The sequence below is a fragment of the Crocuta crocuta genome, unplaced genomic scaffold (assembly GCF_008692635.1).
Source record: "Crocuta crocuta isolate KB4526 unplaced genomic scaffold, BGI_CrCroc_1.0 scaffold1133, whole genome shotgun sequence".
Taxonomy (NCBI): Eukaryota; Metazoa; Chordata; class Mammalia; order Carnivora; family Hyaenidae; genus Crocuta; species Crocuta crocuta.
The window spans coordinates 1,061,205-1,073,337 of record NW_027530366.1 but is presented as its reverse complement, the minus strand read 5'-3'; the positions used below and the strand labels follow the sequence as shown (position 1 = coordinate 1,073,337).

At 42.6% G+C, this 12,133-nt stretch overlaps 1 protein-coding gene across 1 annotated transcript in view; it reads left to right on the top strand.

Moving 5' to 3' along the window:
• The window catches only part of LOC144233307 (fibrous sheath-interacting protein 2-like), an 80,451-nt gene extending 71,180 nt beyond the window's left edge, over positions 1-9,271 (top strand). The window contains 3 exon segments of the mRNA XM_077766152.1: positions 2,943-2,986; positions 6,028-6,094; positions 9,120-9,271. Coding sequence (XP_077622278.1) covers positions 2,943-2,986; positions 6,028-6,094; positions 9,120-9,256 — 248 coding nt within the window. The 3' untranslated portion in view covers positions 9,257-9,271.
• The last annotated feature ends 2,862 nt before the right edge of the window (positions 9,272-12,133 follow it).

The following is a 12,133-nucleotide window of genomic DNA, read 5'->3' as shown; positions in this document are numbered from 1 at the left end:
AATCAGAGAATAGATCCCAAGTCTCCTAAACCTGAATCCATTGTATTGTTTTCCTCAATTTCATTGCACTGCATTATGCTTATTTCCTACATCCTTTGGTAATACTGCACCTCTCCAGTTTGTTCATTCAATCACATTCAACAGAGATTCTCTGAGCACTTTCTTTGTGCTAGACACAGTTCTAAGTTCTGGAGATAAAGCTCTGAGTAAGAGAAACAAAGCCCTTACCCTCATTCTAACTTGGGAGTCAGGAGACAGCATAAACACAATCAATCTAGATAAGAATAAATATCCTCCATCTCGCATAGGGTAAAAGCCAGAGTCTTTATAGTGGCTTACAAGGCCTCACATGGTCTGGACAGCTCTCCTTGCTCCCCAAGACCTCTCCGACCACCTCTTCTTATGATCCCTCTTAAGCGCTCTACTCCAGCCACACATGCCCTCATACATGCCAAGCATTCTCCTTTCTCAGAACCTTTGCACTTGCTGAGCTGCTTGAAACATTCTTCTCTCAGAGATCTGCATAGCTCTCTCCTCACTTTCTTCAGATTTTGCTTAAATACCATCTTCTAAGTAAAGCCTCCTCTGAGCACCTTCTTTAAAATTACAACCCCAGCATTCACTGCCATCCCAACACTCCCTATTCTCCTCCCTGCTTTCATTTTTTTCCCTAGCATTTATACCGCCTGATGGATTGTATGTTTTTATTTCTTTGTTGGCTATCTCCCTCCCCTAGAATTTAGCTCCATGAGGACAGGGATTTTTGTCCCTTCACTATATCCACACATGACTAGAAAAAAGGCACATAGTAGGCACTAAGTAAATATTTGTCAAATTCATGAATGAATATGATGAAAAGAAAGAAGAGCTAACGTGATAGAAAGTGGCTGGCTAGATTAGTTTGGTCCAAATCCAAAACATCAGACCATAACGACAAAAGTAAGCAGCGACAGGAAGAACTGGAAGCAGAGGATCCCAGGCACAAGGTACAGTAAGTGCAAAGACCTTAGGATGGTATGAGCTTGGTATGTTAGAGGAAAAGAATAAAGGCCCCCAGTAACTGGAGCCCAATGAGAAGGAAAGTGGTGTGAGATGGGATTAAAGGGATAGGTAGGGGTCAGATCACATTAGGGCCTGTTATATGCAATGGCAAGGAGTGTGGATTACTTTTTGTCTACAACAGGAATCCTGTGGATTACTTTTTGGTTGCAGGGAAGTGATATAATTTATTAATTTAAAAAAATCCCTCTGGCTACTATTTGGAAAAAGCTAGGTAGGGATAGGGTTAAAGCAGGGAGACTGGTTAGGAGGTTTTCACAGTAATCCAGCCAAGAAATGATGGTGGCTTGGACAAGGGGTATAGCAGTGGAGGTGGTAAAAAGTGAACAGATTCAGAATGTATTTTGAAAGTAGAATCAGCAGGACCTGTTAATGGAGTGGATGTTGGAAGTGAGGAAAATAGAAAAAGTCAAGGATGGATCCTACAATTTTGGCTTGAACAACTAAGTGCCTTTTGGTACCATAAGGTGGTGAGATGGTTGGGGAGCAGGTAGCAAAAGTGGAGAGGAGAGAGGGAACAAGAATTCTGTTTGAGGTGTGTGAGAATGGGACCATTAGATACTCAAGTGGAGAGATCACATGAGCAGTTGGATAGTTTAGAATTCAGTGGGGAGGTGACGGCTGCAATACAAATTCTTAGTTTCACAGACTATAAAATCTAAACTTGACTCTGACTGTCTGGCACTCTCAAGTACCTGGAATTTTTCTATCCCGTCTTTATCAGAACAACTTCTTAGATATATCCAGAAGACTTGCTATGCACTTAGCCTAGATGTTTAAAAAAATTATATTGGAATGATGGCCCAGATAAACCCAAATGTCCCCAATTGTCAAAAAAAAAAATCAGTTCAAATATGTACAGTACACAAGACTTCCTAAGGTAGGAAAGTACATTCAGATACCTTAGAATAATTAGCAATTGATAATAAAATTTATTGGATATTCTGGTTAATCAGTTTCATCAGATAATTCAACTAATGGGATCTCCCTCATATTCAAGGTAAGTGAAGTTTTAGTATATTTTCTTCTAGAGCCCTTGGCGCAAAGGGTAATCCAGAGAGAATCTTTTCATCTTGGTCCTTTATGATTACACATGTATAAAATGTATATCAAATACATACACATTATTTCATCTGGTCCTCTTGTGAGAAAGTAGTCACATCCCCATTGTACATATGAGGAAACAGAGTCAGAGAAGTTAGAGAAGTCATCCACCATTCACTGAGCTCCATAATGAAATTGAGACTCAAATACAGTTTTACTGACTCCAAACATGTCCATTGTTCTTTTTAATACTCTCTGCCTCCCTAGATGTGGGTCCTTTTGAAACTTCCCTCTTGGTATTATCTCTACCTCCTAAAGCCAAATGTCAATGGTGTCTGTCAATCACTGATGTCTCCTGGAATTCAAGATAATGCCTCAGTGCTCCCCTGATCTTCATGGGAAGCACCATTTCCTAAGAGCAGCACCTTCCTTTCTGGCATTCCTTTAGCTGGCAGCCCTATCAGTTCTTTACAACTTCCTGCAACTAGAGAGCTGTAGAGGTCCTTAGAAATCACCCACAGCCTAATTTCTCATTTTACAAATGAACGAAGAACCCACAGAGTTTGATTGGCTGTGCAAGATGCACAGCTAGTTGCAAAACCTGCCTTTCCTGATGTGCTGTCTGGTGTTTCTTCTACCACGTCACCCATTGTCTTCCCCAGTTGAGGAATGAAGGGCCAAGACTTGTGCCCACAATTCTAGGGATCTTACCTCTTTTCAGATTTTTCTGTTTGCCTTTTTCTGTGATTCTTTGATAAAATTATTGAGATTATTTTTGTGCCAAAATTTGTACATGTCTCTGAAATAATTGTTTTTCCAACATTGTATTTTGATCACAGAAAGTCTTGAACATCCAGATCTGGAGAGGGCAAGCACTATTAAGGTAAATATTTTTCACTGGTCCCTCACTGTGAGCTAGTGAAGCCCTGATAGAAATAAGGGACTGCCTTAAAATGAAAGACTGAGTGTATGGTGTGTTCTGAGGGACGTCAGGAAGCACTCCCTTGTCCACACCTTCCCACACACAAATCTCTCCAAGCTGGGGCCCACCTCTGCTGCCTGAATACCCCTTCATCCAAATCTTCATGTTTGGGTTGAATTATTTTTCTTGTGTAAATACACAGAGTAAGCCACAGCCCTCGTAGTGCCTTAAAACAATCCCACGCAGTTTGGTTCCTGTAGCCTCTAGAGAAAAGCCGAACAGGAGTGAGTTCCAGTACACTCTCAGGTAGACCCAGACAAGGGACCTGGTGGGGACAGAGGAGGAATGGGTGCTTCAAACAGGAAGGGACACTGTTTGAGGGAAACCAGTGCTCATTCCAACTACTTCCCATTGTCCCTGAGCACTGATTCTTCATAGGCAGGTTTCCAAATGTATGAGCAATTCCTCAGTGTGATCCCAAGAAATTCCCCTTCCCTAAGGCCCTCTTGGGAAGTTTCCAATAATGGCTGATGCCACAGATCCTCCTAGACCCTCTTCTCTGTTTTGTGTCACTTTTTCTTTTCTCTTTGTTTGCTTTAACCTCTCCAGCATGTACACACATGCACACATACGCATGTGCGTGTGCGCCCACACACACACACACACACACACACACACACCAGTTTTCCAGGCACTTCTCATTTAGAAATACTAACATCTATTTTACAACCTCAAGCATCACTTAGAAGCCGTGGTTTCCAAGAAAACATTAAGAGGAGAGGTAGAATCTCCAGTCTGGAGGCCTACTGATAGGCTTTTCCATTGCCAAACTGATTCCCTGACTCATCTTGATTCTTTTTGCTGATTATCTCTCTCACTTGCTGAGTTTTCTGCCATTGTAAAATTATAATTAAAGGCATGATCTATTAAGATATTCAGTATTCTTTATTGAGTAGCACTGAAATTCCTGCTTGCATTCAGCTCCAGGAAAACATTAGTCACTTTATACATGAATGCATACTCTCCTGTGTCAGACACAAAAAAAGAAGCCATCATGTTTCCCTTAATGCCAAAGGCCTTACCATAGTCTAAATGGCCCTATATGAGCTTCCCACCATCTCACTGCCCAACCCCCATTACCTCTATGAAACTCTTTTACCCCTCTGTCCACTCACTGTTACTCCTCCAGACACTCTGGCCTCCTTACTGCTCCCCTAAAATGCCAAGCATGCTCTCACCTCAGGGCCTTTGCACTTGCTCTTCCTTTGCCAGGAACACTCTATCCCCAGATAGCTGTGTCTTGCTCCCCCATCTCCTTTCAGTCTTTGCTCAACAGTCACCTTCTCTGTGAGGCCTTCCCTGATCACCCTCATGTAAAATGGAAACACACACACATACACACACACACACACACACACACACACACTCACGCACTATCCTCCCCTATCCTGCTTTTAGTTTTCGTCCTAACACTTAAGTCATTATTCAATCATTCATTTATTGAACAATTTTTTATCAAGTGCCTATTATGTGCCAGGCACTGGAGATTCAGCAGTAAACAAAGCAGACAAACATTCCTGCCCTAATCCTCTGGTACTCTATTCATTTGAATATAAGCTTCATGATGGCAAGGGCTTTGTTTTGTTCATAACTGTATGCCGAGCACCTAACACAGGACTGAAATAGAGTAGATGCCCAACAAACATTTGTTGAAAGAACAGCCTCAGCCATCAAAGCCTAAATTAATCTGTGTTAGGACTTCCCTAGCCCTCTCTCCATCAGTCTGATATACAGCCATATTTGCAAACTACTACACAGAGCAGAGGTTCTCAACCGTGGCTACATCTGGAACCATCTGGCAAACTTTAAAAACTGATTCCCAGGCCTCACCCCAAGAGATTGTGATTAGTCTGGTTTGCAGCCAGGGCCTTGAGAGTTCTAAGGGCTGCCCAGGTGATTTTAATGTGTAGCCAGCACTACAAACCACTGACTTCACCTACTCATGTCAGGCCATTTAGGAGCATCTGCCCCACCCGACCTCACCTTCCTTTAGATCAGAAGTGCTCAGCCTGCCTGCACATAGAGTCAACTGGGCAACTTAGAAAACAAAGAAATGCTTGCCCCACCCTCAGGGGTTCATTTAGATTGTCCCCGTCCCAGATTATCCCTTTAAATGTCCTCTTTTGCAATGCCTTAATCCATAAACTGCCTCAAATCTTCTTAGAAGAATTAGAGTCAAGCTTCTACGATAATACCCTGCCCTCCGCACCATCAACACCAAACACACTTCTCTCATCTTGAATGTGTTTATGCCTTAGTTCGTTGATTTGCCACTTCCTTTTTAACTGCCACCATCACGGAATGACTACCCTGCAGCCTGACCACCTCCCCCAGCCTATTTTGTGTGCTTCTGGGATCATGCTGCTTCTGCATTCCAGGAAGTGATAAAAGTCAACAGAGCAAAGCCAGCATCTGAGCCACTATCCCTGCCCTACCACTTCCATGCTCCAGCAACCCCACACTGTCACTTACTCACTCCAGATCTCACAATTGTTATGAATTATTTAAAGGAAGATTGGAGTAGTAAAATGGACATCCCTTTTCCCCCTGCTCCCCGTAAGACCCCCCCATGACTATCTTCTCTCAGAGAAGGATCTAAACATGTTATTTATTCCAAGCTCCAGGAGGGAGGGAGCATGCACGGCTGACATTTTTTTTACAACCTGGGACACTTGAGCCCTTGAAATTATCCTACTGGGGAAGCCCATGTCCAAGTCTGGGGCCAATCCTGGGTGTCACAACTGGCAAGAATTATGAGAAGTCATAACTAGGAATGGCCAAAATCCCAGAGAATAATTCTCTGAGACTTCAGAGCACCAAGAGTATGGTGTATAAGGCCACATGGTTGTGGTTTGTCCCTTGAGGGTTTCTAGGTATTTCTGGTATTCACTGTCCAACAAAGGACAGAGGCTTAAGTTAGTATTTCACCTCTGTCTTGGCAGTTTATCACCCTCTATCAACGTGAAAGTGGTCTGGAAAGCCTTTATTCTTCAAATGATGGCGTTTCAGGTACAACATTTTTATCATTTTATAATGAAGCTCTCAATTATGTCATTCTAAATATAGAAGTTTTGATTATTCATCCCCCCCTTGCAGTGAGTGGTTCCTGTCTTGCAGCAGTGTTACATACCACCAATATGGGACTAAGACAATATTACTAACAGTGTATCTAGATTGTTTTGCAAGTTACAATGCAGTTCTCAGACCTGAACCTCACAGCAAAGGGGTGACATTTACTGGAAGTAACATTTATTAGGTATCAGCTATGTACCAGGCATTCTGCTAAGTGCTTTTGTCAGATCCACCCTGGGAAGCATCATATCCATTGTATTGATGTGGAAACAGAGTCACTGAAGTGAAATAGTTTACCATGCCATGTTGCCTCTGCAAGTCTTAAAGTCCTGTTATACAGAAGAGAAAATGGAAGCAAATGATCTTCTGAGGTTGCAAAGCCAGCAAGTGGTAGAGGCAGGGCTCTAACCTCACAGTTCCTGTGGCTTTTATCCCACATTCTTTCTTCCTACCAGCCGGTGGCTACATCCAGTTGCCCTTGCATCTCAGAATGGGTAATGACCAAGGACAGCCTGCAGCACTGAGTGGCAAGTAGGAAAGATCCCACTTAGGTTTTTGACTGCATGTCCAATCAAATAGCAAAATCACATTCTTCTGGACCTTTAGTTTGACTGGGACACCTCCTCCCAACCCCTGCATTCTGAACATTACGGGAACTCATTGGCAGCACCTTTGAATTCAAATAATACAATTTTGCTCTGATAAGGGCTTTTGGAGGGAGAAACGCATAAATGGCCAATCTTGTCCTCAAAATAGTAAAAAGGCCCACTGAGGAGAATTTATTAGAAATTACAGTGATGCCTGTTTATGAAACCCCATAAGAAAAAGAGGACTTCTGGGCCAACACATGCCCATTACGGCTTATAATGTTTTTTGTTTTTGTTTCTTTTACAAAATATGGTTTTATCAGGAATCTAAATCAGTTCATAGTGTGAAGTGACATTCTATAGCACTTGGCATGCATTGTGGAAAATTCAATTTGGCCACAAACACATCCCTTTCTTCATAGCGACCAGTGCCAACCAAGTGAACCCCACTACCCTTTTCACAAAGGTTCCCTGATCAAAGCAGCATCAGGGAACTTGAGAGTTGGTCTCACTATGCTGGCTTCATTTTGACATAATACCTAAGTCCTACTCCCAGCACGCTATGAATGTCACACTGACTGATTTCTTTCCAGCAGTTTTGCTTTGAAAGAAGTAGGAATTGTTAGCCAGAGGTTTCGCTGTGCCCCTAGGATGAGCTTTGTGTATGCCCTTATTCTAGCCAGTGCCAGTCTTGAATAACATGCAGCATCCACTAGAGCAGTGGCCCAAAGTCTTGTCCAGTGATAGCTTGCATCAGGATCACCCAGGACGCTTATTAACAATATAGAATTCTGGCCCCTCCCCAAAGCAGCCCAGTTAGTTTCTTTGGGAAATGGGGTCCAGGCATGTGCTTTCTTAACAAGATCCTCAAATTGCAAAAATAAAGTTTCATTTTCCCCCTCCAGTGAGATTTTCACAATATGAACTTGCAGCATATTCCTCCATCCTATAACTAAAAGCCTTTGTCTTGCTTTTTGAGACTGTAGGTCTCTCTATTCAAGCCTTTGTCTTTGCCTCTGCAGATTTTGACTTTTTTTCCTTATTAATTTCTAGGCTGTTCTTATTTTATCAACTACTAGCACATTCCAGGACTGCATTATTAATTTGAAAACCTAAACTTCTCCCTCTTATTTAGGAGTAAATTTGCTATCTGCTACTTTACTTTTAAGCATAGTTTCTTGAGGTTCCCAAGGTTATATTGCTGGAGAAAATCAAAAGCTAGGTAACTGCAAAAGCTATAGGAGAACATTGTCATTTACTGGAAACAAGAAAGTATGTGCTTTATTGCCCTGTTGTCTTTTCATAACATCTGTCATGATGCATCAGCAACACAGATAAATGCTCATTTCTGTCCTTACAGATACAATAATCATTCTGTTAACATAAACTATGATATGCTTTAAGAGCCCTTTGCACAAAACAACTGATGCAGAAAATATGGGTCCAAATGGAGACTTATTGGCCACACAAGTCCTTTATAGCTCACATAACAAACAGATCACTCGGGGTCAGTCAACTGAAAATTTACCCAAAGCGAGTGAGAAATGATGACCTCTTTTAATGCACTGCTGCTTTTACCTGGACATTCTGGAATGGACGGAAGTAACCTTTTCATGTGGTAAACATGCTCCTCAGGCTGTTTTGGATAGTTACCTGATGGCATGAGGGAGAGACATACTGCTGAGCTGGCTCAAGAAGCATCAGGGTGCAGGCAGCACCGAGCTGGCCTCCACATCAAAGCCTGGGCTCTAGTGCAAGCTTGGCCACCTTCCTACCTCATTTAAGGTCATTAAGGTCATTTCAGTTGAGGCACCTGACCTTACTGAATGTCTCTGGTTCACTTCCCAGGAGTTTCAGAAGGAGTAAATAAAAATTCCTTATGTTATCATAATGAGCACTGATAAATATATAGAATTTTTGAATCACTACATTGTACACCTAAACTAATATACCACTGTCTGTTACCTATACTGGAATGAAAATTAAAAACTTTAAAATAAGACTCTTTGTGAAAGCACTTTAAAACTCAAAAGTTTGGGGCACCTGGGTCCCCAGTCAGTCCCTCAGTCAGTTAAGAATCTGACTTCAGCTCAGGTCATGATCTCACAGTTTGTGAGTTCAAGCCTTGAATCAGGCTCTGTGCTGACAGCCTGGAGCCTGGAGCCTGCTTCAGATTCTGTGTCTCCCTTTCTCTCTCCCCCTCCCCCACTTGCACTCTGTCTCTCTCTCAAAAAATAAACATTAAAAAAATTTAAACCTCAAAAGTTATTATATAAATGCTTTTTTCTGAATCCTAAATTATCAATCCCCTAGCCTGACAGCCTCAATTGGAAAGCCCAATAAATGATCAAATTTCTCTTTCCATTTGCTCACAGATGCTGATAAGCCCAGTACTTCCAAACAGGGGTCTGAAATAGTGAAGAAAGTATCATCAGTTCTGTCCAAAGTGTTTTCAAGATCCAATGCCAATGTTTCCAGATCTTCCGCACCCTCACCCCCTCACCAGGACTGAAGCTGAGACTGCTGCTACACCTAACATCAATAAGGGCACTGGCCTTCCTCAAAAAATAAATGGTTTTTGAAACATGACATTGTGTACTACACACTGATTCTTAAATTCTTATAAACAAATAAGAGCAAAGAATGTACAAAAAGGCAGCTGGAAAAAAGAAGGGGTTGAAAATGCTTCTGATAGGCATTTTGGCATGAAAAGAGGGACTGTGCCTCCCATAGGGATGTATCTGCCAGGCAGTGTGGGATTCAGTCTCTGCTCTTGAGGCCCCTCAAGCCTTTGCTGGCAAGATAAGACTAACTTAAAAGTGAAAGTGTGGCATCGCTAAGAGTGAGTCATCATGTATTTCGTGTGCTTTAGGAGTTCAAAGAAGGGAGTCATGGTTGTGAGCTGGAGTGCTCTGGGTAAGTTTCCTGGAAGAACTGGAATTGAGGCAATCCTCAAAGGACAGGTAGGATCAGATAGGCCTGGAAAGTATCAGGAAGGCTTTAACCTGTGGTCACAGAGCTGCATACAATGCCCCCATGCCTGAATGATCTAATTCTAGTATAGTATTCAATTCATTCTAGTATACTAGCTACTAGCCCCTGGCTATTTAGTCACTAGTATTATTGAACAACTGAATGTTTCACTTCATTTCAATTTAAATAGCCATGTGGTGCTAGTAGCTCCCTTACTGGATAGTGCCCTTACTAGTTAGTACATGGCCTCATGGGCAGTAGCCGAATTCAGATTAGGTTGAAGAATTCCCTGAAAGTTTTTTAAAATTTTTTAATGTTAGTTTATTTTCGAGAGAGAGACAGAGTATGAGCAGGAGAGGGGCAGAGAGAGAGGGAGACACAGAATCTGGAGCAGGCTCCAGGCTCCAAGCTGTCAGCACGATGCAGGGCTCAAACCCACAAACTGTGAAATCATGATCTGAGCTGAAGTCGTACACCCAATCGACTGAGCCACCCAGGCGCCTCTCTGAAAGTTCATTTTCAAAGTCTATCCTCAAACACCAGTATATGACTCCTCAGAGGGGCTCTGAAGCCTCCAGGCATCTTCTTGGCCCCTTCAAGACACATGAACCACCAATGTGGCCAGAGGGAGCTTTCCAGTCATATCTGTGCTCCTGTACTTACCAAAACTCAATTGATGGACAAAAGATAGGCCCCTTCTAGAATGCCAAAGTCAAGGCATCACAAAGAGCAAATCAGAGCCTATGCCTGCCAGCTGGCCTCAAACACAGTGCTTGGCTAAAAACTGCTTCCACAAGACAGAAACACCAGTCTGGCTCTGAAGCNACTTGCACTCTGTCTCTCTCTCAAAAAATAAACATTAAAAAAATTTAAACCTCAAAAGTTATTATATAAATGCTTTTTTCTGAATCCTAAATTATCAATCCCCTAGCCTGACAGCCTCAATTGGAAAGCCCAATAAATGATCAAATTTCTCTTTCCATTTGCTCACAGATGCTGATAAGCCCAGTACTTCCAAACAGGGGTCTGAAATAGTGAAGAAAGTATCATCAGTTCTGTCCAAAGTGTTTTCAAGATCCAATGCCAATGTTTCCAGATCTTCCGCACCCTCACCCCCTCACCAGGACTGAAGCTGAGACTGCTGCTACACCTAACATCAATAAGGGCACTGGCCTTCCTCAAAAAATAAATGGTTTTTGAAACATGACATTGTGTACTACACACTGATTCTTAAATTCTTATAAACAAATAAGAGCAAAGAATGTACAAAAAGGCAGCTGGAAAAAAGAAGGGGTTGAAAATGCTTCTGATAGGCATTTTGGCATGAAAAGAGGGACTGTGCCTCCCATAGGGATGTATCTGCCAGGCAGTGTGGGATTCAGTCTCTGCTCTTGAGGCCCCTCAAGCCTTTGCTGGCAAGATAAGACTAACTTAAAAGTGAAAGTGTGGCATCGCTAAGAGTGAGTCATCATGTATTTCGTGTGCTTTAGGAGTTCAAAGAAGGGAGTCATGGTTGTGAGCTGGAGTGCTCTGGGTAAGTTTCCTGGAAGAACTGGAATTGAGGCAATCCTCAAAGGACAGGTAGGATCAGATAGGCCTGGAAAGTATCAGGAAGGCTTTAACCTGTGGTCACAGAGCTGCATACAATGCCCCCATGCCTGAATGATCTAATTCTAGTATAGTATTCAATTCATTCTAGTATACTAGCTACTAGCCCCTGGCTATTTAGTCACTAGTATTATTGAACAACTGAATGTTTCACTTCATTTCAATTTAAATAGCCATGTGGTGCTAGTAGCTCCCTTACTGGATAGTGCCCTTACTAGTTAGTACATGGCCTCATGGGCAGTAGCCGAATTCAGATTAGGTTGAAGAATTCCCTGAAAGTTTTTTAAAATTTTTTAATGTTAGTTTATTTTCGAGAGAGAGACAGAGTATGAGCAGGAGAGGGGCAGAGAGAGAGGGAGACACAGAATCTGGAGCAGGGTCCAGGCTCCAAGCTGTCAGCACGATGCAGGGCTCAAACCCACAAACTGTGAAATCATGATCTGAGCTGAAGTCGTACACCCAATCGACTGAGCCACCCAGGCGCCTCTCTGAAAGTTCATTTTCAAAGTCTATCCTCAAACACCAGTATATGACTCCTCAGAGGGGCTCTGAAGCCTCCAGGCATCTTCTTGGCCCCTTCAAGACACATGAACCACCAATGTGGCCAGAGGGAGCTTTCCAGTCATATCTGTGCTCCTGTACTTACCAAAACTCAATTGATGGACAAAAGATAGGCCCCTTCTAGAATGCCAAAGTCAAGGCATCACAAAGAGCAAATCAGAGCCTATGCCTGCCAGCTGGCCTCAAACACAGTGCTTGGCTAAAAACTGCTTCCACAAGACAGAAACACCAGTCTGGCTCTGAAGCC